The 24,000-nt window shown below is 34.8% G+C and overlaps 2 protein-coding genes across 4 annotated transcripts in view; one reads left to right on the forward strand and one right to left on the reverse strand.

Moving 5' to 3' along the window:
- The window catches only part of LOC106077005 (uncharacterized), an 80,865-nt gene extending 72,692 nt beyond the window's left edge, over positions 1–8,173 (reverse strand). The window contains exon 1 of the mRNA XM_056009327.1: positions 7,893–8,173. The gene's annotated coding sequence lies outside the window, so the exon portion shown is untranslated. The remainder of the gene's footprint in view (positions 1–7,892) is intronic.
- On the forward strand, positions 1,819–23,626 carry LOC106077011 (cubilin-like). Of its 3 annotated transcripts, none has more exons than XM_013237809.2 (18): positions 1,819–2,021; positions 2,670–2,901; positions 10,158–10,248; positions 11,572–11,699; positions 11,817–11,966; positions 12,118–12,214; positions 12,400–12,518; positions 13,556–13,720; positions 15,130–15,217; positions 16,583–16,695; positions 17,464–17,598; positions 17,866–17,962; positions 18,471–18,598; positions 19,122–19,277; positions 20,149–20,239; positions 21,387–21,499; positions 21,773–21,925; positions 22,215–23,626. In XM_013237809.2, the coding sequence occupies exons 2-18, from the start codon at positions 2,850–2,852 to the stop codon at positions 22,340–22,342; spliced, it is 2,004 nt and encodes a 667-aa protein (XP_013093263.2). In that variant the 5' UTR covers positions 1,819–2,021; positions 2,670–2,849; the 3' UTR covers positions 22,343–23,626. The 3 variants fall into 3 exon arrangements, with proteins under 3 accessions (XP_013093263.2, XP_013093262.2, XP_055865304.1); XM_013237808.2 differs by having other exon boundaries at positions 1,819–2,005; XM_056009329.1 differs by having other exon boundaries at positions 1,826–1,968.
- The last annotated feature ends 374 nt before the right edge of the window (positions 23,627–24,000 follow it).

The following is a 24,000-nucleotide window of genomic DNA, read 5'->3' on the forward strand; positions in this document are numbered from 1 at the left end:
TAGCGATCGGAGCCCATGACGACCTGCTAACTATTGTGAAAAGACGAAAGCTTAAAACCTTTGGCCACATTACAAGATCTACGGGGCTCGCAAAGACCTTCCTTCAGGGAACAGTGCCAGGGAAAAGAAGAAGAGGCAGACAGAAAAAGCGATGGCAGGACAACATTAAAGAATGGACAGGCCTGCCATTGAGAGAGGTTCTAAACAAGGCAAAACAGAGGAAGGAATGAAGGTGAATATAATAGTTTAAATATGAATTAAAAGTCATTCTACACAGTTAGAAAATCTTTCGAAGTTGTATATGCATATGCGGCCCGCTATTCCCAAAAGTTTTAGAATGCGGCCCTTGATACTAAAAGGTTGCCCACCCCTGATCCAGACTAACAATAACAAGGTTACATAGACAGTTTGTGTGGAAACAAACTCATAATCGGCCCCGAAGTGGTCCACCCAGGCAGGTTTCAATATTTTCAGAAACAATATTAGAATGAAATTCTATCAAAGACAAATGACAGAGAAGAGTGGAGAAAGAAGGTTGACAGATCTTGTGTGGTGCCCCAACGGTCCAGCTGACCAAGGGATAGGTGAAAGTGAATGTGAAGTTAGATGTGAACCTGGCCTAACTGATATCTTATAATGATTATCTAATTGATCTAATTGTTTTGTAAAAGGTCAATCTCTTATTCAAAGCCTCAGAAAAAACAACATTTCCGTAAAAAAAAAAATCCTTTAGTTAAGAGTTCCATAGCAGTTGTGGAACTGTGTGATTGTCAAAAGAGTTGAGCCGAAGGCTCTTCGAGCTCTAGGCGTGTAGGCCAGCTTGAGCATAACCGTTCTGTCTGGAAGAGATCCAAGTCAATGCCTATGTAAAACATTGCTATTTCTGGTATATCTGGCACTCCGGGCGCATGGACTAGAATGCATGGCCGAAGGCCGAGTACACCGGGAACCTCTGCCATTTTCCTATGTTGTACCAGGCTAACAGTGAAGGAGTCGCCATTAGTGTAGCGGTCTCTCGAGGAACGCGCATGGATTATCGACAGGGACGTGGAAGCTCTCTTTCAACTCCGCACCGTGCAATGGGAAAGCTCTCGCATTCCTTGAACACTCCCACAGGAGTTTTGTTCTGCTATTCGCGACAAATAGTTCACTGACAATTCGTTCACCGACAAATTTTTCACAGACAATACGTTCACTGGATAGTAACATATTGTTAATATATTTTCTCGTCGAGTGTTTAATTTGTTTTCATTCAAACTTTTGTAACTTTTATTTCCAAAAAAAAATTAATCCGAGTTTCTTTGTTAATTTTTTTGTTGTTGATTATTTGTTCATTGTTTACTTTACAGAGCAAGCTGTCTGTGAGCAAGTTGTCGGTGAGCGATATGTCGGGTGAACGAAATGTCGTGTGAACGAACTGTCGGGTGAACGATTTGTCGGGTGAACGAAATGTCTGTTGAATGAATTGTCGGGTGCATAAAAAGTCGTGAACGATTTGTCGGTGAACGAAATATCAGTGAACGAATTGTCGTCTCCCCGCTAAATAGGTAGCCTAACTACATTCTTTTTTATTTTTGTCTATAATTTCTTTACGACAAACCGATAATTGATGACTGTGTCATCATCTGTCACATTCGTTTTGTCACATTATGCAACTTATGCAACCCAAGTTACTTTTCCACCCAATCTAGATATAGTTTGTTGATCTAATGTATTATTCAGTTGCCCACACAAAACATCTTACTAGATAACACCGAGCTCACGCGAACGGTCTTGCGATCCATGCGCATGCGCTGCATAGCTATCTTCGAGTATTGATGTTCGCGTCTGCTGTCCTGATCACAACTAGGTCACTTCTGTTTGTGTTTTAGTTTCGTTAACGCCATTCAGGTTAAAACATGAGAGCCGTTGGACACTTAGTGTGATTATATACTTCGCTCGTTTTTGGATCTTGCCTCTCTTACAGAGGTTTGCTGCATTCTTTGGCAATGGGAAGCCATAAGTCGTATGTGTTACAAATAGTAGGCCTATTTAATAAATCCTTTGTCTGGTCAAATTAAAGGGAGGGGCAGTATTAATAGTGTTTCTTCTTAAACATAGATTTGCATTCAATGTTTACTGCAACTAAAAAAGACGCGGACTTCATTACGCAATAGATATGTCATTCAAAACGCGCATGTTCTTAGATCTGCATACACGCATAAGAGGTCCTTCATAAAAAGGTGTAAACTTAAACTTTTTAATTTTTTTGTCCATATTTCGATCTAGGCCTAGATATATCAACACATGTATTCCTGAGTCCAAAACATTATTAAAAACGATACATTTTATGAACAAATTAGTTGATAAATTAGGGGATCTCTGTCACAAGAACGTAATGTACATTTAACCAAAAAAAAATGAAGACAATTTCGGTCAGATTCACAGATTTATTATAATGATTTTCATTTGTTTATATCAAAGTAATATATTGAATTAATTTGTCTTTCATTGAGGTATTTAGTCTTGTAAGAGATGAGCGTAGTTTTTCCCTTTGCCTATCTGTTTAATTACCATACATCAGGTTATATTCCATTGGAATTGCTATGAAGCACTTCTAGTACCTGTGCTATTTTAAGGAAGCGTATCGATTTATTTTCCCTGTGTTTTTTCCCCTTATTCAACATTAGGTTGAGAGTAACTGTGAGTGATGAAGAAAGAAAAACATTTTCATAACTTGCCTGGCACAGATTAGTTGTGCTTTTTAGGTTCTACGTGTGGAGTTGTCAGGACAAAAAAACACTGAATCTCACCCAATTATTGACAGAGACTCTAAGGTTTACTTTTTTAAACTATAAGACAGAAGAAACATGGAACTATGGAAGCTGCTCTATTTCTTGTTAGTCGTTCGCGACGTATGTGGTAAGTTAATACATTCTAGAGTACTCGTTCGATTTCACATTAGTATGGTGTTGATCGTGGTAAAGGAGTTAACTTTAATGTATTGCCATACTTCATTGTTTCACTTGATGGCCTAAGTTTTCATGTCTGTCAATACTAAGTTTAAAGTTAAGTGAAATCCTCTTTACAAAATTTTGAGGGATCAATTTAATCACTCGCGCTTAATTGGCATTTATTATTTGAAAGAAAGACAGTAGGCCAACTATAGTTTTTTTTTAACGGGTGCATAATACAAGTTGGACAAGTTGCCTATTAACAAAATCCATTTATATATATGAAAAGAAATACACATAATCGGTATTTCATGTAGACCTATTTCCGATTCACATAATCGGTTATGGTTAACTTTGTGGCAAAACATTATATGGGAAAAAGTAAAGGCGATTTGTCGTTGTGCTGAATACATGACACGCTCGTTAATTGTTGGACATAGATCGCTGATACAAACACCTGGCATTCATACTGCCCTCCCCCTGGCACCGAAACCTATTTCCTAAGACTATGAGACCTGAAGCCCGTCCAACTGATTCTCACATACACACACCTTTCCGTTAAACAAAAAAGCAACTGGGCGCATCGAACCCATTGGCTTAGCTTCATAGAGGATTGCAATGTTGCCATTATATGAATGCGATGTCCATGGTAATAATATGTTAGTGATCTTGTTTTGTTTTCTTGTCAAGGTGACATATTCAAAGCTTTTTTAATTCCCCCCTCACTCTTCTCGTGAATATTTCGAATTACAATATTCTTCAGCATATCTTTGACGTTAGGCCTACGCCATCGCTTTTTATGTTGTGTGGTGACGCGCACTTGACAGCGCGTGCCATTACGTGACACTACTTTGTGTGCTGACACCATCGACAAATTGTGACACTGACCCTGCAATAGTCTCTGCTTTCTTCTTCATTGCCTAATAACAATAGGGGAGAGATATAAAGGAAAGTCGAGAGAAGGAGACGGGAGAACAAAGACTAGGAGAACGATTGAGAGAAGGAGAGAAAAAATAGATGACGCCATGCTACACTCAGCCCAAATTATGCCGCATGAAAATTGTGAGCTGTTGCACGCCCCTGTTGATATTCAGGCGTAAGGAATTGAGGAGGAGGAGGTTGGTAAATAGAACTCAACGCATCTACCATATTAAGCGAGAAATAAAATATTCGAATATTACAAACATCTGTACCTTTGACTCTAAGGAATGTTACTGTTGTTTTTTTTTTCTATAAGCATAAGAAATTGACCTTTAAGACGTGATCACGTGTGTAAAACTCAACCTTAAATCACACATAGCGTCCTAAGAGACAAAATGATGTGTCTCATCGACTCGACGACGCAAAACGTATAAACGAAAAAAACAAACAATGTTAACCAAAACCATTTTTTGTGCAAGATTAAATTCGAAGTTTTTCAGGAATACCAATATATTAATAAAATCTACAAATCTAATGAGACATTTATGTTTGAATGATTATGATTCCAACAAAAATTTAAAAGCTAAAAGATGTTCAGTTTTAGCATCTTTCGGGCAGAAAGACAGAGATAGATAGATATAATTAGATAGAAAGATAATAGATAGATAGATAGATAGATAGATAGATAGATAGATAGATAGATAGATAGATAGAAAGATAATAGATAGATAGATAGATAGATAGAAAGATAATAGATAGATAGATAGATAGATAGATAGATAGATAGATAGATAGATAGATAGATAGATAGATAGATAGATAGATATATAGATAGATAGAATTAGATAGAAAGATAATAGATAGATAGATAGATAGATAGATAGATAGATAGATAGAATTAGATAGAAAGATAATAGATAGATAGATAGATAGATAGATAGATAGATAGATAGATAGATAGATAGATAGATAGATAGATAGATAATAGATAGATAGATAGATAGATAGATAGATAGATAGATAGATAGATAGATAGATAGATAGATAGACAGACAGACAGAGGGACAGACAGATGGACAGACAGACAGACCGGAGCATGAGAGCGAAAGAAACAAAATGAAAGACAAGATAGAAAAACAAAAAGATATAAACTCAGTAAAAAAGCTATCGACATTAAAAAAAATGAAATAGAAAAAAAAAGAGGAAGGGAGTGAGAGAGAAAGATGATGACGAAAGAACGTTACGTGCTTCAAGCAAGGTCTCTTGACAATAGAACTTTAAAAAAAGATTGTGATATAACACAGCGGACATAAGTCGGTCAAATAATGGAACTTGTGTAAAAGAAGATGAACATGGTCTTTCTGTTGCGCGGCGGGCAGCAGAGTTGGAAGCAGGCGGCGAGAGAATGAGCAAGTGACCTTTCTATCCTGAAACGTGCCATCGGGTTCCATTTTGGTTAGAACCGGTTCTATGCAATTAATATAAGAAAAATAGTGTATACTCCTAAGTCACAACCATTGATATAAGCAATAGTTTATTAAATGAAGTATACCCATACATGTCTATTTCCAAAACACACGTGTCTGTTACTGACTCACTCTTTCAGTCTGTCATCACATGATATAACGTTTTTACTCACTCCACAGTAAATCACTCTTTCATAACCTCGTTCAATCACATCAACAATCAACCGTTGAATCAGTTATTTACTTTCTTATTCAATCACTTGATCATTTATTCAATCAATTTCTTCCAAAGCTATCACACATTAATGTACCTACACCATCGGCTAATGAGGCCCCCACTTTATTGTGAATTGAGAGGATTCCTTAAAGCTAGAAGGTCTGAAGTTAGGGTCAAGCAATGTGCCACATTCTGAGCAGTAGAATTGCATTATTCATGCAGCGAAACAGCATTACCACCATTAAAAATGTGTTTGATGGGTTTTGTGCTGTAAAAAGCTATGTTTTGGAACTTGCATTTAGTTATAAAAATAAAAGAAGTAAGGAGAGAGAGATGCGTTATAAAAATAAAAGAAGAAAGAGAGAGAGATGCGCTTCGTACTCTTCACACTCTCATCATATAATTTGCAGCAGTCGTCTCTTAAACAAATATATTATCACGATCTTATCTTAACCGAGTATCGTGGTTAGAACTGTGCAGCTGTAAATTTATGGTCTTAACACAGTGGTGAGAACTCAGTTTGCGCAGTTCATCGTTGACAGTCGAACGAAGAAGATTTGACTTGCGTTGTTTTGGCAGCGACATTTCGGGCCACTAACTGTTACTGTGGGCACCAAGTGGGCAACAAGGCTAAGGTAACCGCTGATTGTGATTGTAATTTTGACGTGGCCTCGTCATTGACGTGGCGAGGAAGAAAGAAAGACTCGATAACTTTTGTCTCATCTGCCATATGATGTTCCTCACGGGCGTCACACGGCCCTCCTCTTAGTGGCGATAACTTTGTAGAAATACAAAACAGACCTCGCTATAGAAGGGGGAACCGAATGGTGGCTCAAAGAGTCGTGATCTTGCAAAAAGGATGCAATTATATAGTTGATAAGGGACACTCGGGCAGAAGTGTTGGGTGAAGAGCAAATCACACTGGTAGAAGTACTTCCATTTAGTCCCAAGGCTCTTCAGTTCGACACTCTACAAAAATTAGACACGACAGGCGGACAGAGTAAAGTTGGATGATGCCAGTCTCCAGCGAGAACTACGGCCCTGGCTCTTCCTCGGTACATTGTGCTACAATCACAGTAAAGTTACAACATTCACATTTCTTATATGACGAGGTCTCAGTAGCTTCCTTCAGTGATCACTCTTTTTTGTTCGTATTTGCGAAGTCCCCACCCAAAAAAATGTGAAAGAACAAGCACACCAAAATAAATACTCTTGTTAAATACTCTTGGCTTTTTATACCGTTGTTTCCTGCGCAAGGCTGTATCTTTTGACACACACACACACATACACTACATCATGACACTCCTCTCCTAAAGCTGGACTTGCAGACTCACTCAATCACATACCCATCTCAATCCTTCATCCAAATGGTAACAATATAATACATACAGCACATGACGTTTGTAATACTTGAACTTTTATTGTGCGACTCATGCATCTCTGAATGTAAAAAAAAAAAAAAGTACCCTCCCCAAAATCTTATAGATTACAGACATTACTTCGAGAGCAGAAGCATACTTATGTTACCTCTTTATCCTGATCCCATTAGCTTAGAGGACCTACTAATGATGACCCCAATAGAATGGGGGTGCTACTTATGCTACCCCCAGTATCTTAGAGGGCTTGCTTCTGCTGACCCCGGCACTTTAGGTGGTGGGAGCTATTTATGCTGATCCCTTTATTTTTAGAGGGGACCTACTTATACTGTTCCTAGTAGCTTTGGGAGGGAGTACTTTCGCTGACCTTATTAGCTAAGAGGGTCTACTCTTGCTGACCCAAGTAGTTTAGGGAACTACTTATGCTGAGCCCACTAGCCTTGGGGCCCTATTCATTCTGATTCCGGTAACTTGAAGGCGTATTATGTTGACTAACGCAGCTTTTTTTTTCCTAAGAATTGTAAACATGTTAATATTATACGCTTTTTAAATGTAAATCTTACCGATATGTTAGGCCCTCATCCAAAATTAGAACATTTAAAGGTATTATATCTATAACTAGATCTAAAATGTAACGAAAATGTTTTACATGTTTCGGATGTTCCTTCACAGTTGAAGATAATTTACTTCCTAGTCCAAACCTCCGCAGGACCAAGGGGGGGGGGCAACGGTCAGGGTATATGAACCCGGGTCCATCGACATGTCCGAACGACAGTCAAGCAAGCCTACCGCACGACCAGGCAGCCATCTATAACACATATCTAGATGTAGATATCTACAACGGAATAGATCTAGTTCTTGATAAGTGCACCCCAATGAGCAAATGTATTGAATACAATATCTTTACATTATTAAGAAGATGCTGACCAAAAAAATATCAATGAATTGAATGAAACAACAACAACAACAAAGTATTTACCTGGACTGCTCATTTCCTATCGCCAAAACTAGCAAAAGCTAGATCGAGATCTAGATTTATAGATCTAGATCTATAGAATCTAAATCTAGATTATGTGTTGGACAACATAGTTTAAGCTGGAAAACAGACGATCAAAGACTTACAGGTAAACACTGAATAACACATGTCTATGATTATAAACAAAACGTTAATAAAGTTAATTCAACAATAGAACAAAGGGCCCATCCTGTCAGTACTACGATCTAGATTATTCTAGATCTAGTGTTAAGATCTCTAGCTCTAGAATCTAGTTTAAATCTTGACTTGCAAGGAAGAATACTAATATTTTGGTCTTCAAGCGTCATTTAATTGTCTAGTAAGTGACGTCATCCTGATGCAGCAAGGGGTTAGAGATTATTACGCTAAATAAATAGCGTAAATACTTGAAATGTCATCATAGCAACGCAACCGGATAAAAAAAAATATTGGAGAGTTACACAAAGTTACAAGTAAGATTTATAACGCTCTCTACAGATACATATGTTGGAATCAAAGTCTCGACATAAAGAAAATGGCGACAAAATAAAATAAACTGGAAAACCTACACTAACCATACTAACAATTAATTTGATGAAGCGTCATTAAACTATTGTATTAGGTAGCCTATATGATTTCTGAGTACGAAACAACTTTTTGCATTTTCGCGCAGATTGTGCTTTGTGATTTGAATGGAGAGTCCATACAGTAGGCCTATTTCTCTTTTATCCAATGTGCCAAAACTGTGCATTGATCAGCAAAAAAAAGTCTTCTTTTTTTCAAAAGAAAAATGTTTAGATTTTGAGTCAACACTTTCCTAGATCTAGAATCTAAATGTTGTCACCTTATCTTCTAATAAATTACAGACGTTACTTCAAAACAGAAGATAATTAAGCCTACCTCCTAAGCGCATGTTAGTCAGAGACCTAAAGTCTGCTGTTACGTAGGCCTATTTGCTTTTTCCTGGCTGACTCAGGCAACCCATTCCATGCTCTATTGCTCTTATCTTATCTTTCTGTTCAACTAGTTGAAATTTTGTTCAGTGTTGAATCGATCGTTCAGAATAGAATACGAAGGCGGCCGTGCTCGATTTGATAGCTTAATGCCTTAATAATTGTCTTGTGAATGGTGCTTCTGGTCATTTCAGTGTTAGTGTGAGGCCCTTTTGGAAATATTGGCTCAATGATTTTATTTAGAAAAAAAAATTAATAAAGTAGCCTACCATTTTCAGAACTTTCGATATAGTTCATCCGTTAAAAAGGGTGTCATGTGGCCAACACAACAACCAACCGCCTTTACTTTTCGCCAACTAATGTCAGGTACTCATTAGAGCTGGTGCGCACTAAAGCTCCCGAAATCAAAAAATCCCAGTCTTCACCTAGATTCGAACTTGGATTTCTCGATTCGGAAGCCAAGCGCTTTACCCCTAAACCACCGCGCCTCCCAGAATATCGAGAGTACACTGTCAAATATTTATTAGTTGTTTTAACTAAAACAAACGTTTGTGAATTGTGAGGTAGCATCTTCACGGTGTTCGTGAGGCGCGGTGGCTGAGCGGTAAAGCGCTTGGTCTCCGAACCTCGGGTTCAGGGTTCGAATCCTGTTGAAGACTGGGATTTTTAATTTTGGGATCTTTGGGCGCCCCTGAGTCCACCCAGCTCTAAGGATACTTGACATTAGTTGGGTAAAAGTAAAGGCGGTTGGACGTTGTGCTGGACACATTACACCCTCGTTAAGCGTAGGCCACAGAAACAGAGGACCTTTACATCATCTGCCCTTTAGACCACAAGGTCTGAAAGAGGAACTTTACTTTTTATCTTCAAGGTGTCCGCGTGACAAGGTAGACGTCTAGCGAGAGAAAATCCATATTTACACATGCACAAAACTTTAAATATAGAATTGAAGAACTGAGGCTGTAAATTTTTTTTTTATGTTTCATACTAGGTTTTATTTATTGTTACACGTATTTAATGTGTGTTTTAGAATAAAATTGTTTATAATAGATTTATGACATAGGCCTTCACATGCTGGTCCTAGACTCTGTTATTTGGGGGGGGGGGGGGGGGAGGAGACATAGATGCAGGAGAAGACAAAGAAAAATACAATGTAGATAGGGGTGTCAGTGACGATACGCTTATTACGAATTCTGTCAATTTTTTCAAATTTTTCGACTACTAATCAACACTAAATTGTATTTACACGTAACTAAACGGATTTGTAAATAGAGAGACTAAACATTATTTTCCACAGCTCACAAGTGTGTACCATCTCTGTCTAGTCTCACTGCCACAGAGGACTCACAGACACTGTTGTCTCCTGGCTACCCTTCAGATTATGAAAAGTAAGTGACGATACACAAAAATTACTAACTCAGTTAAACAGTGGCGTAGGTATGGATGTGGGACCCCGGGCTTGACCTATTTAGGGGCCCCTGCATTTTGACATAATGTCATGAGATGATGGTGTAATATTTAATGTAAAAGCTAATTTCAGAAACTCATTTGGGGCCCCCCTTAAATGGGGACCCGGGGGGATTTTCAAATTAGTACCACCCTCCACCCACCCATAGCCTGTATGTAGTGATAAGAAACGCCCTTGTTGAAGAAAGGGGCAGAAGACTTAAAAGAAAACCCCTAGCGGACAACGGCTTTGTCTGTATCATTGTGGGAAAATATGTAGGTCGCAACCGGGTTTGCATAGTCATGTGAAGCACTACACCTTTCCTGAATATTTGGAGTCGAAGACATTGCCATTATTATCATAAAGGGATGCACCAACTGATAATAATAATCATTCATGTAATAATAATAATATTAATTGATATAGCGCTGCTAACTAACATAATGTAGGCTCAATGCGCTAGCTATATATGATAACTCAACAAACATAAACACGAGAGTTAAAATGACAAACTAATCTAAAAGAGTTTTGGACATTAATGTTCTCCTGGAATGTAGAGCAAGTTGTTTGTCTATTTCAAGAAACGATTATCTCTTATACATTTATAGGCACACAGTGATACCCAACTTTTTTTTGGGGGGTGGGGGGGGTGGGAGGGTGTCCATTTTTATTCCCGACACGTTTCCCATGCCACATCGCCACAAGACAATTATGAAGTTTCTAGGTGCCGAGCATCATATGCGTAAAATGCCTTTCGAAGACGAGGCCGCCGATGTGCTTATATTTAATCGAGTATAATCATTTAAATATTGTCCTTTTCTTATTGTTATTTCCCTTTTGGTATAATCCCTCTCCTTAGTTTGATTGATGGTCATAGAGGCAACAAAAAGTCAGAGAGCGAACGTTTGTTTTGTTGTTGTTGATGGGCCATCATGGGTGTGTGTGGGCAGGGGGGAGTGTCAGATAAGGAAAACACACATTTGTAAAAGGCTTTTCGCCACCCAATTGCTTAGTCTTAGCTATATGCACTAAAAAATATTTATATTCGGGTATTAATTCACAATGCCTTTTTTCAATGAACGAAATCCTCTCAGACTCTAAAGTGACTTTCTATATGTATTGCTTCAGTGTAGCGCGTTAGAGTGCTTTTAACATGACATACAGAAGAAATAACAGTAAGGTCAAAAACTTTTGTTTCAGTTTTGAGAAATGGTTGGCGGTGAAATAATGTGATACTAAATACACATATATTTCTTGATTTTAGCAACCAAACTTGTAAATGGATCATCACAGCTCAAGACGTGACTAAAAAGATTCAGGTCGAGATTGTTTCTTTGGATCTGGCATATTGGTTTGGATCAAATTGTGAAGATTACCTCGAGTTTAGAGACGGTAAAATATTTTTATTGCAGCTAAACATAGCATAGGTCCATATCTAATTATTGTTCATTAATAATTTTTAAAGAAAAGTCTTGCTTACAGAGGTCTACTTCTCTTCAAATATTTCAGGGAATACAGATGATTCCACATTAATTAAAAGAACTTGCACTGAAAAAATTCAAATTAAGACCAAAGGTCCACACTTGATGGTGACATTTATCACAGACCAGCATTTTACAGCTCCAGGATTTGCACTTCAATATTATCAAATCCACGACTGTTTGTTTTTCAACACTTTTCTTTTAATAACTCTTTGATCTAATAATTTAGCCCAGTTAACATGAAGTTCTAAAACATGACTTTTTCCTTATGTATAGATCAATTGTTATTTTCACCGCTAAGTACATATTAAAATTTTGTTATTTTGAAGATAAATCAAGCTGTGACCCGTTTGCTGCCAGGACATTGTCAGTGGGACAAAATCCCCTGTTTTTGGATCTTCCAATGTTTTCACAGACTTTACAAAGGTTTTTTTTTCATGGTTCATTCAATCAAAATCTTTTATTATTGTGTTTTTGTTTTTGAACATTAATTTTCAATAATTAAAAACGTATTATTAATATCGGCCTATCTATAGCCGCCAGTAGGCCTATATTATAATTGTGTGTTTGTGTATTATCCGGCTTTCAAACGCAATTTCTTATAATTATAGAGAACTAAATTGCGATTTTCATATCAAATCTGAAACTACTGATGATGTGGCTATCAGCCTTGAACTACTGGATTATAGCAGTATTCGGTGTCACGATGGAAATTTCAGCATTTATGATGGTAAATAGTCGATAATATCTTATCTTATATAATACAGACGTTACTTCAAAAAAGATGATTACGTCCTACGCGTCTAACCAATGACCTAAATTCTGCTAAGGATCACTGGTTTCCCTGGCTAGCTCAGGCAACCCATTCCATGCTCTAATACCACTAGGGAAGAAGGAGCATTTGTACAAATTTGTCCTAGCATATGGGATGAGGAATGTGTCTTTATCTTTGTCTCTTTCTGAGTATTTTATTAGATTTTGTAAATGAAGATTATGGTTCAGTGTTTTATGTATAATTGCTACTTTACTTTTGAGTCTTCTATCCCGAAGCAGGCTTTCTAAATTTAGGGATTTTACTAAAGTTGTTACTCTAGTCAAAATGTGAATATTCGTTTGTTATGAATCTCACTGCTCTATTTTGTGTCTGTTCCAGTTTCGTAATGTTTTCTTGAGTTGAAGGGTCCCAAACAGAGGATGCATTTTCTATTATTGGCTAGACCAAGGTTAAATAACATTTTAGTTTTATGTTCTTATTTGATTTATAGAATTTCTTTTAATAAACCCTAATGCTTTGATTGATTTTTTGATAGTTTCATCAATATGGAGATTCCATGTCAATTTTTTATTTACTCCTAAGTATTTTGTGTTTTTAGTCTGTGTTACTGGTTTACCATGAATAAGATAAGTGGAAGTAATTTGTTTTAGTTTTTTTTGTTACTCTTAATAACTGACATTTTTCTGGGTGGAAAGACATGCTCCAATTTGATTCCCAATTCTGTAATTCATCTAATATATATTTCACATGTAATCTAAATGTGGGTCCTATTTACTGAAAGGGCTAAGTATACATTTAATTTAAGCTAGAACCAAAATTGAGCTGACTGACTGACCAACTGTTACACACTTTGAGCTTTTTTTTTTGCCATGCCTTCTGGGTTTGATAGATATTCCTTTAAAATAAATAGTTACAAGTTGCAAGTAAATAAATGCACAATGACTTTTACTAGATGTATCATTGGTTAATAAAATAAGATTGTTTTAATTTAGGGAAAAATAACCAAGCTCCATTGATTCTTGAGTGGTGTTACTCCAATCAACCTTTTCAGCATTTGACTAGCTCAGGGCAAAATTTATTCATTCGTTTTAAGCTGTTAAAAACAGAGAGTCTGTGGTATGTCTTCAGAGTCAAAGTGACAATCAAAATCAAATCAGGTTAGTTTGAAAGAACATAGTTGGTCTATTAATATAATATTTTAGACATTTTTTTTATCAAGATTTATCCAGATGCCAATTTTGAGTGCATCTCTATCAAGGCTCTCTGTCATCTCTTGTATACTTTTGATTGTATTCCCAAGTAATGCTATATTGTCTGCAAATTTCAGGTTCATCAGTCCATTTGATTCAAACCATGGAATACAGAATGGAGTCTGATTCATGTTTTTGTTTCATTACATAGTCAATGGTTGCCAGAAATAAAAAAAATTGTCCTCCAGATAAATCTTAAGAAAACAAAAGTTATGTGTATTGGCTACAGGTCAATGAGTATCCTGTCAACATTGGCCATACAGAACTTGAACAGATAGAGCACCTATTTGGACAGCATTATCACAATGGAGATGCATATCATGATGTTCAATGTTGGATAGGGAGAGCAGGAGCCATCTTCTTAAAATTATCTGGGCAAACAAATCAACAGCCAGGAGACAAAAATCCTCCTCCTTAATACACTCATCATCCCAACTGCCATTTATGTTTGTTAGTCTTGTAAGTCATCCATAAAGGTTGAAAATAAAATAAATGAAGCTCAAAAGTGATGGCTGAGAAGGGTATTAGGCATAACACTCCGAGATCATGACACCAATAAAGAAGCCCTTTTCACATGGGCACTCATCACCTGAGTGAAATGGTGATCGAACATCATATGAGATTTGTGGGACATACCCTTAAAAAAATGATCACCAAAGTCAGCCATAACATTGAAGCTGAAAAGATGAAAAGGAAAGCAAGGCTGTCCAAATATAACATGGTGTCACACCTGCTTAGATAATCTAAAATCTGTGGGAAGAGGCTGCAGAAGTTACCTTTGACCATTCTCTGTGGAGAGAGCTTGCCTTCCTATGCACCAGAGCGAGAGGACTGAAGTGTAATTAACTTTAAGGCTAGTTATTCAGTTGTCTTAGCTGTCATTCCATAGAAGAAAGGAATAGAGGATATTCAGAGACAAGGTCTTTTTTTCATCAGTTGTGTCAAAATATTTAGATTGTTATAATACTTCAGCATTGCCTTATAGAATAATGCATTTTTTCTTCATCTAAGACCTAAAAAATGATAGTTATTTTTTGTTATAGTTAGCTATTTTTTTTAAACATTTATATTTAGATAGCATTAATCATCCAGTCATTTATTCAGATGTATCTTAATCCCATGCTTAAAATTAAGCATAATATAACCCATTGAGGTATGTTAGTTCTATTGAAATTTCATAAGTTTTAGTGGGGTCATGAATATAACCTTTCTAGTTGTATGCTATTAGGAAGGCAACCATTTAAGAAACATATTTATTTTTGTGATTCAAATAAAAAAAAAGCTTTGCTAACTTTCTTTTACTTTATTTTCCCCAGCATCTTGTAGTGATAAATCCATTTCAAACTTGGAGCTTACATCATTGCCTACATACTTTGCATTTCCTTTGGAATATAAACATAAAAGGTTGGCCTACATGAAACAAATTTCATGCTTTTTGCAAATACAAAATTATGATGATCATCTCCCTTTGTTTTATTTATAAAATCGTTATTGATGAATTTACTTATTAATACATTTAAAGGAATAATTCCCTGGCATGCTACCCTGCTTCATAGTGGCGCCCAGGTGGAAATGATCGTAAGAGGAAACGATTAGGCTAAAGGGTAGCAAAACAAGACTCCCGTGGGGGTGCCTAAGGGGTGCGAGAGCATCCTCATTGCACTGTGCGGAGTTGTAAAAAAGCTCCCACATTTTGTCACAATCCAGGCGCTGTTCCTCAAGGGGCCGTTACATAAATGGCATGTCCTGCACAGTTAGCCTGGTATAGAAAAGAAAAATTGGCGGGGTCTTAGTGTTCACGGTCTCTTGTCGCTAGTCTGACCCACCCATCAGACAGACAGTGTACACTGTTCTCTTTCAGGTCGGTGAGAGGGAGCTCTTGCTCACTTTTGCTGGCCTAGAGTTCCAAGAAAGAGCCAAAGGCTCAACTCTACCTGACAGTTTAAGAAGAAGAAGAAGAAAGGAATAATTATTTTAAGGATTAACAATATGAAAAAAAAACAGAAAATAAAATGCAAAATCTAATTCTAAAAGTCATTAAGACAGTGAAAAATTACAAGAATCATAGTGATATGATCAGCTTTGCAGTAAAAATTAATCAACAAAATATTTTTAAAAAACTTAAAAACAAACACATTTGTATCAATTAGTTTGGATCAGTCATGTAATATATTTGTAATAGATAATACAACAATAATAAATATGTGTGATTACAAATATTTTTACCTATTGTTTTTGTTTAGCGCAATTTCATGCTTTTAGCTTTCCCAATCCTATCACTTGTCTGGACCAGCCGAGAAAGGTGTGGGTGTGAAATGTTTGACTGTTACCATGATCATCTTTAAAATGAATTTATAAAAAAAATGTTGAGTGACCTAAATGCCCTGTGCCAGGGAAGTGCTTATGAAAATATTTATCTCTTGTTAGTTTCAAACTTTAAAGTGTTGATCTACTAAGTATAATAGGGGCTATTTCAACTTATACCACCACATCAGTCAAGTACAATTTCTTTACCTTGTTCAATACCAAACAAATAATAATTTATTAATGGTAGTTTATTAACTATTTGGTTAAATATTTTTTTTTACTTATTCTTGTTTTGTCAGGAAAAAGAAATAATTTTGCAAAATTTTAGCTTGAGCTTTTAACACATCATTGGATGTGGGAGCAATAATGTGTACAAACTTTTTACCTCACAAAGTGAGTTGATATAAGCTTTGTAAAAAGATAAAATGGATAGCATAAAAAAACAGCTTTTCTTTTTCTCAGCAAAAAAGTTTGTCCTTTGAGACTCTGGGCTGCTAACATGACACAAAGTATTAGATTACAAGTGGTTTCAAAACACTCTTCCTGTGGAAACAAAGATGTTACAGTTTACAATGGTGGGTAATGAATAAAATGCATATATTAAATCTGGAAAAATTACAGAATGAGCCAGTTTGTTCATTTGAACATACCCTTTTGAGACAAATTAGTCTTAATGTCTCATTATCACATAATAATATTCTGGGACATACACACAAAGAAAAAAAAAATGTTTGGCATATGACAATTTACACTTAAGCCAACATTTTATTTGTGTAGTTCATATAGTTCAACCATGTGAACAAAATATATTGAAAAGAAATATATAAGAGGATATAACACTGTCTTTCACTTTCAAACAACAGGAAATTAAGACTAGTCATACTTAACATGTGTTTTTTATATTAGATATGGAGTTTCATAAAAAAAATGTCCCTTATTATTTTTGGATGAGTGATGGAACATTTACTTCATTATAGAGGTCTAAATGTACATCAATAAGCAAGACATTATGTTCTGAAGATAATTTAAGTCAATTAATTTCAGTGGCCAACAGACAGCATAATAATTAATTACCTCTGATACCAATACTTGAAGTTTTGTATCTCTTTGGACTGACTGGATAAAAATAGTTCTTCTGTGTTAAATATTACTTTGCAGAACACAAACTCAAGAAATCAAACCTGAGACATTTAGATTGTTAAAGCATATGCACATTAACTTTGTATTTCTTATTATAAAATTATGTTTGCAATTTTTTTTTTGGTTTAAACCAATCATCCTCATTTTATTAGCCATTTATCTATAGAAATTTGGTAAATATATCTTCAACTAATTCTTTAAAGGTTATGATCAAGCCTTTGGGATCATTGGAACTTTGTGTGAGAAAAAAATATATATCAGTTCTAGCCATAACATGGTTTTACATCCAGTAAGTGAGGACACTACAGAAACAGTTATTATCAAAGCTTCATCTGTTGGTAAGATGATTGCTGTAACTATAATATTAGCAATATATAACTAATTAAGATTCCAGAAAAATGTTGGCTCTTAACATATTTTCTTGGTATCACAGTTAGGTCAACCTTAAAAATAACTATAATTAACTTAACTTTTTAAAAAATTTCTGTTGTTGCCTAAATATGAAAAAAATTCAGAAATTAAAAAAAAAGTAATTAAAAAAAAATAAAGATTATTATTTTACTTTTATCCATCTTATTCTTTAGAATTTTAATACATTTTTTTAGTGTCAACTTGCAGTGTCAAGGTTGAGACAAAAAAAGCTATCCATGATGTGATCCAGTATCTACCAGAGGTAGCCAATGCTGTGACCAGTTATCCACAGTAAGTTAAATGATGGTCTAAAGTCAGTTTAAGTAAATTAATTAAAAAATTGTGCTATTTTAGTATAAGTTATACCTAGGTCTTGGCAGTAGTTTTTGAGGAGAAAATAAGTAACTTTTTTTTGGTTCCTTTTAAAATATTGATCTTAGAAGTTAATAATTATATAAATTTATTTATATTTGTAACAATGTTCTTTCAAATACAAATAGACAAAAATAGGAATAACATTTGGATATAGTGTTATATATGTAAAAAAAAAGAAATGTAAATGGATTAAATATTTACTTATACTAAAATAATTAAGCAAAAAATGCTATCACATCCACTTAGTCAGTGTACTGTAATACTAGAAAATGTAACTATTAACTCAATTCTGTACATGGACAAACATAAGTCAGATTGATATATAAAGATATATAAGTAAAAGGGACATAATTAAAAGTGTCTTCATTTAGATAAGCTCTTTGATCAAAATTATTTTAAAATCTTTTTTCTTTTTATCTATTAGTGATTTGAACTGCACATATTTATTGCAAGCAGAAAGTTCAAGTGATGCTGTGGAAGTTAAGCTTTTTGGTCGTTTGGTACACAAGGGCTCTCACAAATGTAGTGGAGACACAATCACTTTTTACAATGGTAGGTTAATCTAAAGTGGTAGGTTAAGATTTGAACAAATCAAACAAGTGATGATGTTTTTGTTATATTTTAAGCAGTAGTATAAATTATGGGTATATCGAAAACATTTGTATTAAAATTTTAAGTAATTTCTTTGTGGAATTTTTTTTACCACGTCTCTAGACTTCATATAAATTCATGAAGTATTTTTAATCATTGTAGAAATATATATATATATATTCAGTGATAATGTTCATAGTACGTTTAAACTACTTGACTGAATATATTAGATTAAAACTAAACTCTGGCTGGATGTAATAGTAGCTTTTTTCTCTAATAAAATATATATTAAAATCAACGCAGGTTTGGTTTAAAAAGCTTTAAATCAAAGTCTATTGAGGCTGTTTAATCAGTTTACTCAAATTAGCCTAAAAAAATATGTTAAATGATAATATCTTACAATATTTTATTGTGACTTTATTTGAAGGCTATCAATATATTGCAAGATTGACTTTATATAAGTTCATTTGATTTTTTATTTTAGGAGACTCCATCTCCTCTCCTCTCATTTCTACATGGTGTGGTGTGCCTTCACAGAATAGAAAATTCACCAGCACAGGACCCAAAATGCTAGTGAATATCAAGACAGATAGCTTTGAAAGTTTTGAGGGAGCAAAAGTTATGTATTATGCTGTGCCTCGTAGGTATCATATGTATAAATAAAGGTTACATTATAACTTGCTTTAACTGACATAGAAGAGAGCACCTGGTTGCAGGCAGCTTCAGAACAAGACAGCTGGAGGTCACTTACATAGGCCGAGGGATACACATTTGAAACCAAAAGAAAATCCGCTGCCGAGGACAGACATAGACAGCAAAAAGAAAATCTAAATCGACCACCAGTGGACAATGGTTAAGCCTGTGCTAGATGTGTCAAAGTATGTAGGTCACAGCTGGGGCTATGTAGTCATGGGAAATACTGCATTCCTCATTAATCTTCGGCCTCTAAGATGCCTTATTACAATGCATGGAGGGGAGGCTTTGAAATCCATTGGATAGCTTGTTACCAACATTCCTATGTACAGCTTTCATAAAATATATTCTGGGAAGGCCAGAGGCTGGCATTCCATGACCAAAACAAGCCAAGAGTCTTTCAACTTTAGCTCATCACTATCTGGCCTTCCCCTTTTAAATATCAACATTTTATGTTATAGTTCTTTTTGATATTATAAATACAATCTGAATATGGACATTAATATAAGTAATTGAAAAAGTATGGATTTCATCAGTGCCTTAAGCCTACACTATGTTTGTTAACAGCACTCTATAAATTAAATTATTATTATTATTATATAGTGGCTAATCAATCAGAAGAACAGACAAGCATATCTCTTGAGATGCTTATGCAATGCTTTTTATTAAAAGATGTAGTTCCTTGCTCCATATATCTTTTGCAGCACACCCATGACACAAGTCAAGACTCTGTTAATTATCAAGGTTTGAAAATTTTTTCATTTCATTCATGCCTTTTAAATGATGATTGAAGCTTTTTTATTTTCCTTGATTTTCAGAAGCTGGTAGTTGTAAACTTGTCACCAACCTTGAGGCTAACAGTTCAGTTCAATATCTGACATCACCTAATGAGCCAATGTACTATCCAATGTAGGTGTTGTGAAGTTATTTGCCTTTAACAATGAAGTTTTAGTAAATAGACCAAAAGTTCAGATATAAAAAATAATAGCTTAGTATTTAAAATAGAATGTTGTGCTTGAAAAAGAAAGTGGAAATGCTAGAGCTTTGGAACCTTATTGCTTAAATAAGCTTCTAAATATATGGAGACAATCAGAATATAGATTTTTGAAAGTTATAGTTGAAAACATGTTAAATTTAAAAGAAAAACACTTTCATGTGAGGGTATTTTCTTCGAATATGAGCATTAATGAAGAATTTTAAATGGATTTTATAAATGTTGTCAATCTAAAAGTGCTTCATATGTCAGGCTTATATCTTAAGAGTGGATGACCTGCAGATCTTTTGCCGTCTATTAGATCACCATACAATATGTCCTGTAAAAGTTTAATCTGGGCATTTTGGTGTGCATGTCCAAGCTAGCCAAGGTGTCTGCTGCTGTGCTGCTGATAACAGAGTGGATATCTTAGCACTCTGCTTGTTGCAGGACTTCCACACTGATGATTTTATCATGCCACCTTATTTTCAGAATGCACCTTAGAGTGGAAGGTATTGAGCTGAATTGGGAGAAATCACAGGATAAGCCCAATAGAGGTAAACATAAAGAAGGGGTCATGGATTACAGATGATGAACAGACAAGAAGCAGAAAAAGGACCAAAAACACTGCAGTGTCTAGTGATTATAAATGCCTAACTTATAACCATGGATGTGTATCAAGGATTGACTCTTTAAATCATATGAACAATTACAAAGGGAAAAGATACTAAATTGCATTGTAAAATGCCAGTTATGTAAAATGTCAGATCACATTTAGAAGCTTATCTGCCATTTTGCTAACATTGTTAATACAGAAAAATGTGGTAAGGTATAAAGGTATTCATTGGCCCCACCTTTTTTTTTAATGGGTAACATTGTTGCTTTGTTGTAGGTGAATATGAAGATATGCATTAATTGCTCCCTATGTATCAGCAAAAGCTTCTTTATTTTTTAGTTTCCATTATTTTTTTATGTCATGCAGCATTAAAGAATAAATCATTTTTTTAATTGACAGCATCTTTATGATGGGTATAAATTATGTTGTTATAAGAAAAATAAACATATTTGTTGCTATATTTTCAGAAATAGTTACTGTGTGTATGAATTAAAAGCACCAGAAGGTCATGTTGTAGTTCTGAATGTAATTAAATCTAAAATGGAAGAAGACTGCAGCGATAATGTTCAAGTTTATGATGGTAGGTTTATCTGACACTGAATAGCTTTCATAAAAACTGGGGTAGTATTTTATCATTTATTATCCCTTCATTAAATATTCAATAAGTTCTGAGTTTTCAAAAAGACAGGTTGAGCTCTAGAGGAGAAATACTTTCTTAAAGTAGGCTATGTACAAACTCCAGTCATCTGTACAAATGTAATATTCCCTCTGTAAGCATTTGGATTCTGATAATTTACCTGTTTTTGTTGTGTTTTTGCATAATAACCAATTTTCTTTCAATATTGCATTGTAGGCCTTGAGAAGAATGCTGCCAACTATTTAGGCAGATGGTGTGGTGAAGATAAACCTTCATTCCGTAGCACTGGCCAAGATATGCTAATAATCTTCTCTGCTGATGAAGAATTTAACACTGGAGGGTTCAATGCTTCTTATTTTGCTTATAAAGGTAAAAGCAATTTCAATTGTTAGGGCTATAAATTATACTAGTACAACAATTTTTTTTTTATTATTATGGCCAGCCAATATTGATTCAGATTATTTCTATATCAGTATGATCTGTAGCTACAAAATATTATATATCTATTTAATTTTTATGTGGGTTGATATAAGCTTTGTAAAAAAAATGAATTTTTTTAAATTGGTAAAAACAACAGCTATAGTAGTGTTGAACATGTATGTCTGTCTTTATTCTATTTTACTTATAGCTAATAATGAATGTATTATTTTTTTAACAGAGAGCTCAAGTCAATATATAACAGCCCTGATTGTGGGTGTGGTGATTTCTGTTATGTTTCTTGTTACAGTCACTGTCATCATCTACATATTTGTCATTAAAAAGAGAAGATGGGTTGGCAAAGTGTAATTTACTTTGTTGTGTAGCATAATTTGAAAAGCTGATTTTTTTTTCCGCTTAATATCAACATTGTGACACATTTTTTTTAAAAAGCTTTTTTATGGTTCATATTTCATGCTTAGGCATGCTCAATGCACTATGGTACAATCTCTTTTGTGGACTTATGGGGGAGGGAGTATCTTGGAAGTTTCCATGTGCCTGTACGGGCTTAGCTAACACAACTAGGCTTGAACTAATGCAGACATATTGTGAGCTATATGATACAATTTAGATGAAATTTCTTGGAAATAAAAAAGAGGGGAAAAATTTTTTTGAAAAAAAAATTATGTGCCAAATGTGATAGTGAAAAAGTATGTGTTAAAGCCCTGTGATGAACATGGAGGTAACATTAGTGTGTGTGAAGAACAACTTGGTCTCTAAGCATTAACAATCAGTTTGTTGAGACTTTACAGTTTAATTGTATTGATCTTTATAAAATAAGCAGCTTTAAGTGGCAGCATATTATTTGCAAGCATTCTATGATAATTTACAGACAGCACAAATATTTAAGTGGCTTTTTTTAGAATATCATTTAAATAATATATGTGCAATCCCCCTTATTTTCTTCATGTACTCTTATGTGATACTTTTTTCTTTAATTAAATTTAAAAAAAAATGTAGATAAAACATTCAAAAATCTTTTATTTACCTTAAAATTTGTGATAATATTTTTTAAAAGATTCATTTTATTGAGATCTAAAGAGCAAGAAAATCTCAGCAAGCTTGTTTAAACTTGCATTTTTTTCTTGTTCTATTTTAAAATACCTCACTTTACAAATGCATGTTTGATCACTTATCATCATTGTACTATTTTTTCTTGGGAAAAGTCAGTATATTTTGCACTGATCATTTTTTTCTGGGATCCAACATTTATATACATAAAAAAAAAATCAAAATTAGGAAATCAAGATTACCCATTTAAAATAATAGTCATTAAATGTTTTCATTTTTTTAAAACATTTTATAGAAGTCCACACTTTATATAATTTGTTTTCTAAGAAAAAATATTTTTCATTTGCTTTCAATTCAATACAATTCCAGGACTTTTCCAGAATTTAATGATCTGTTGGTATCCCGAATTGAATAAGAATTGAATTCAATTCTGTGAAATTACTTAGACCTATATTGCATTTTTAGATGCATCTTATGTCAAATACCCATATGTAGCAAATCTACGATTTGTACACAGGATTAAATAGGCCTATTTTGCAAAGGGCTTGCATGATGAATAAAAATTATTTTAAAAACAAAACAGTTTTCTGTTACATTTACACCTTTTTTTAAATGAATAAACAAAACCATAAGCGAAGCCTCATAGTTCTTGTCAAACTTCAATGTTAAACAAGTCATTCCAATTTACTCTCTAGATCAGGGGTGGGCAACCTTTTTCTGCCGAGGGCGCATTAAAAAAATTTGAAGACTGGGGGCTGCATATATATATATATATATATATATATATATATATTGTTATAAACCTGGTGGTGGCACAGATGGGGGTAGTGGTGTGAGTGTAGTCAGCCGACGCAAATCGCCCCAGGCCAGCGCTAGACGAGCGGTCAACCGTGATGAGTTACGACGATCGGCCGAGACGAGTGTCAACATGATGGTTCGGGAAGGATCGGCGTCGT

This window comes from Biomphalaria glabrata, chromosome 14 (assembly GCF_947242115.1).
Source record: "Biomphalaria glabrata chromosome 14, xgBioGlab47.1, whole genome shotgun sequence".
Classification (NCBI taxonomy): domain Eukaryota; kingdom Metazoa; phylum Mollusca; class Gastropoda; family Planorbidae; genus Biomphalaria; species Biomphalaria glabrata.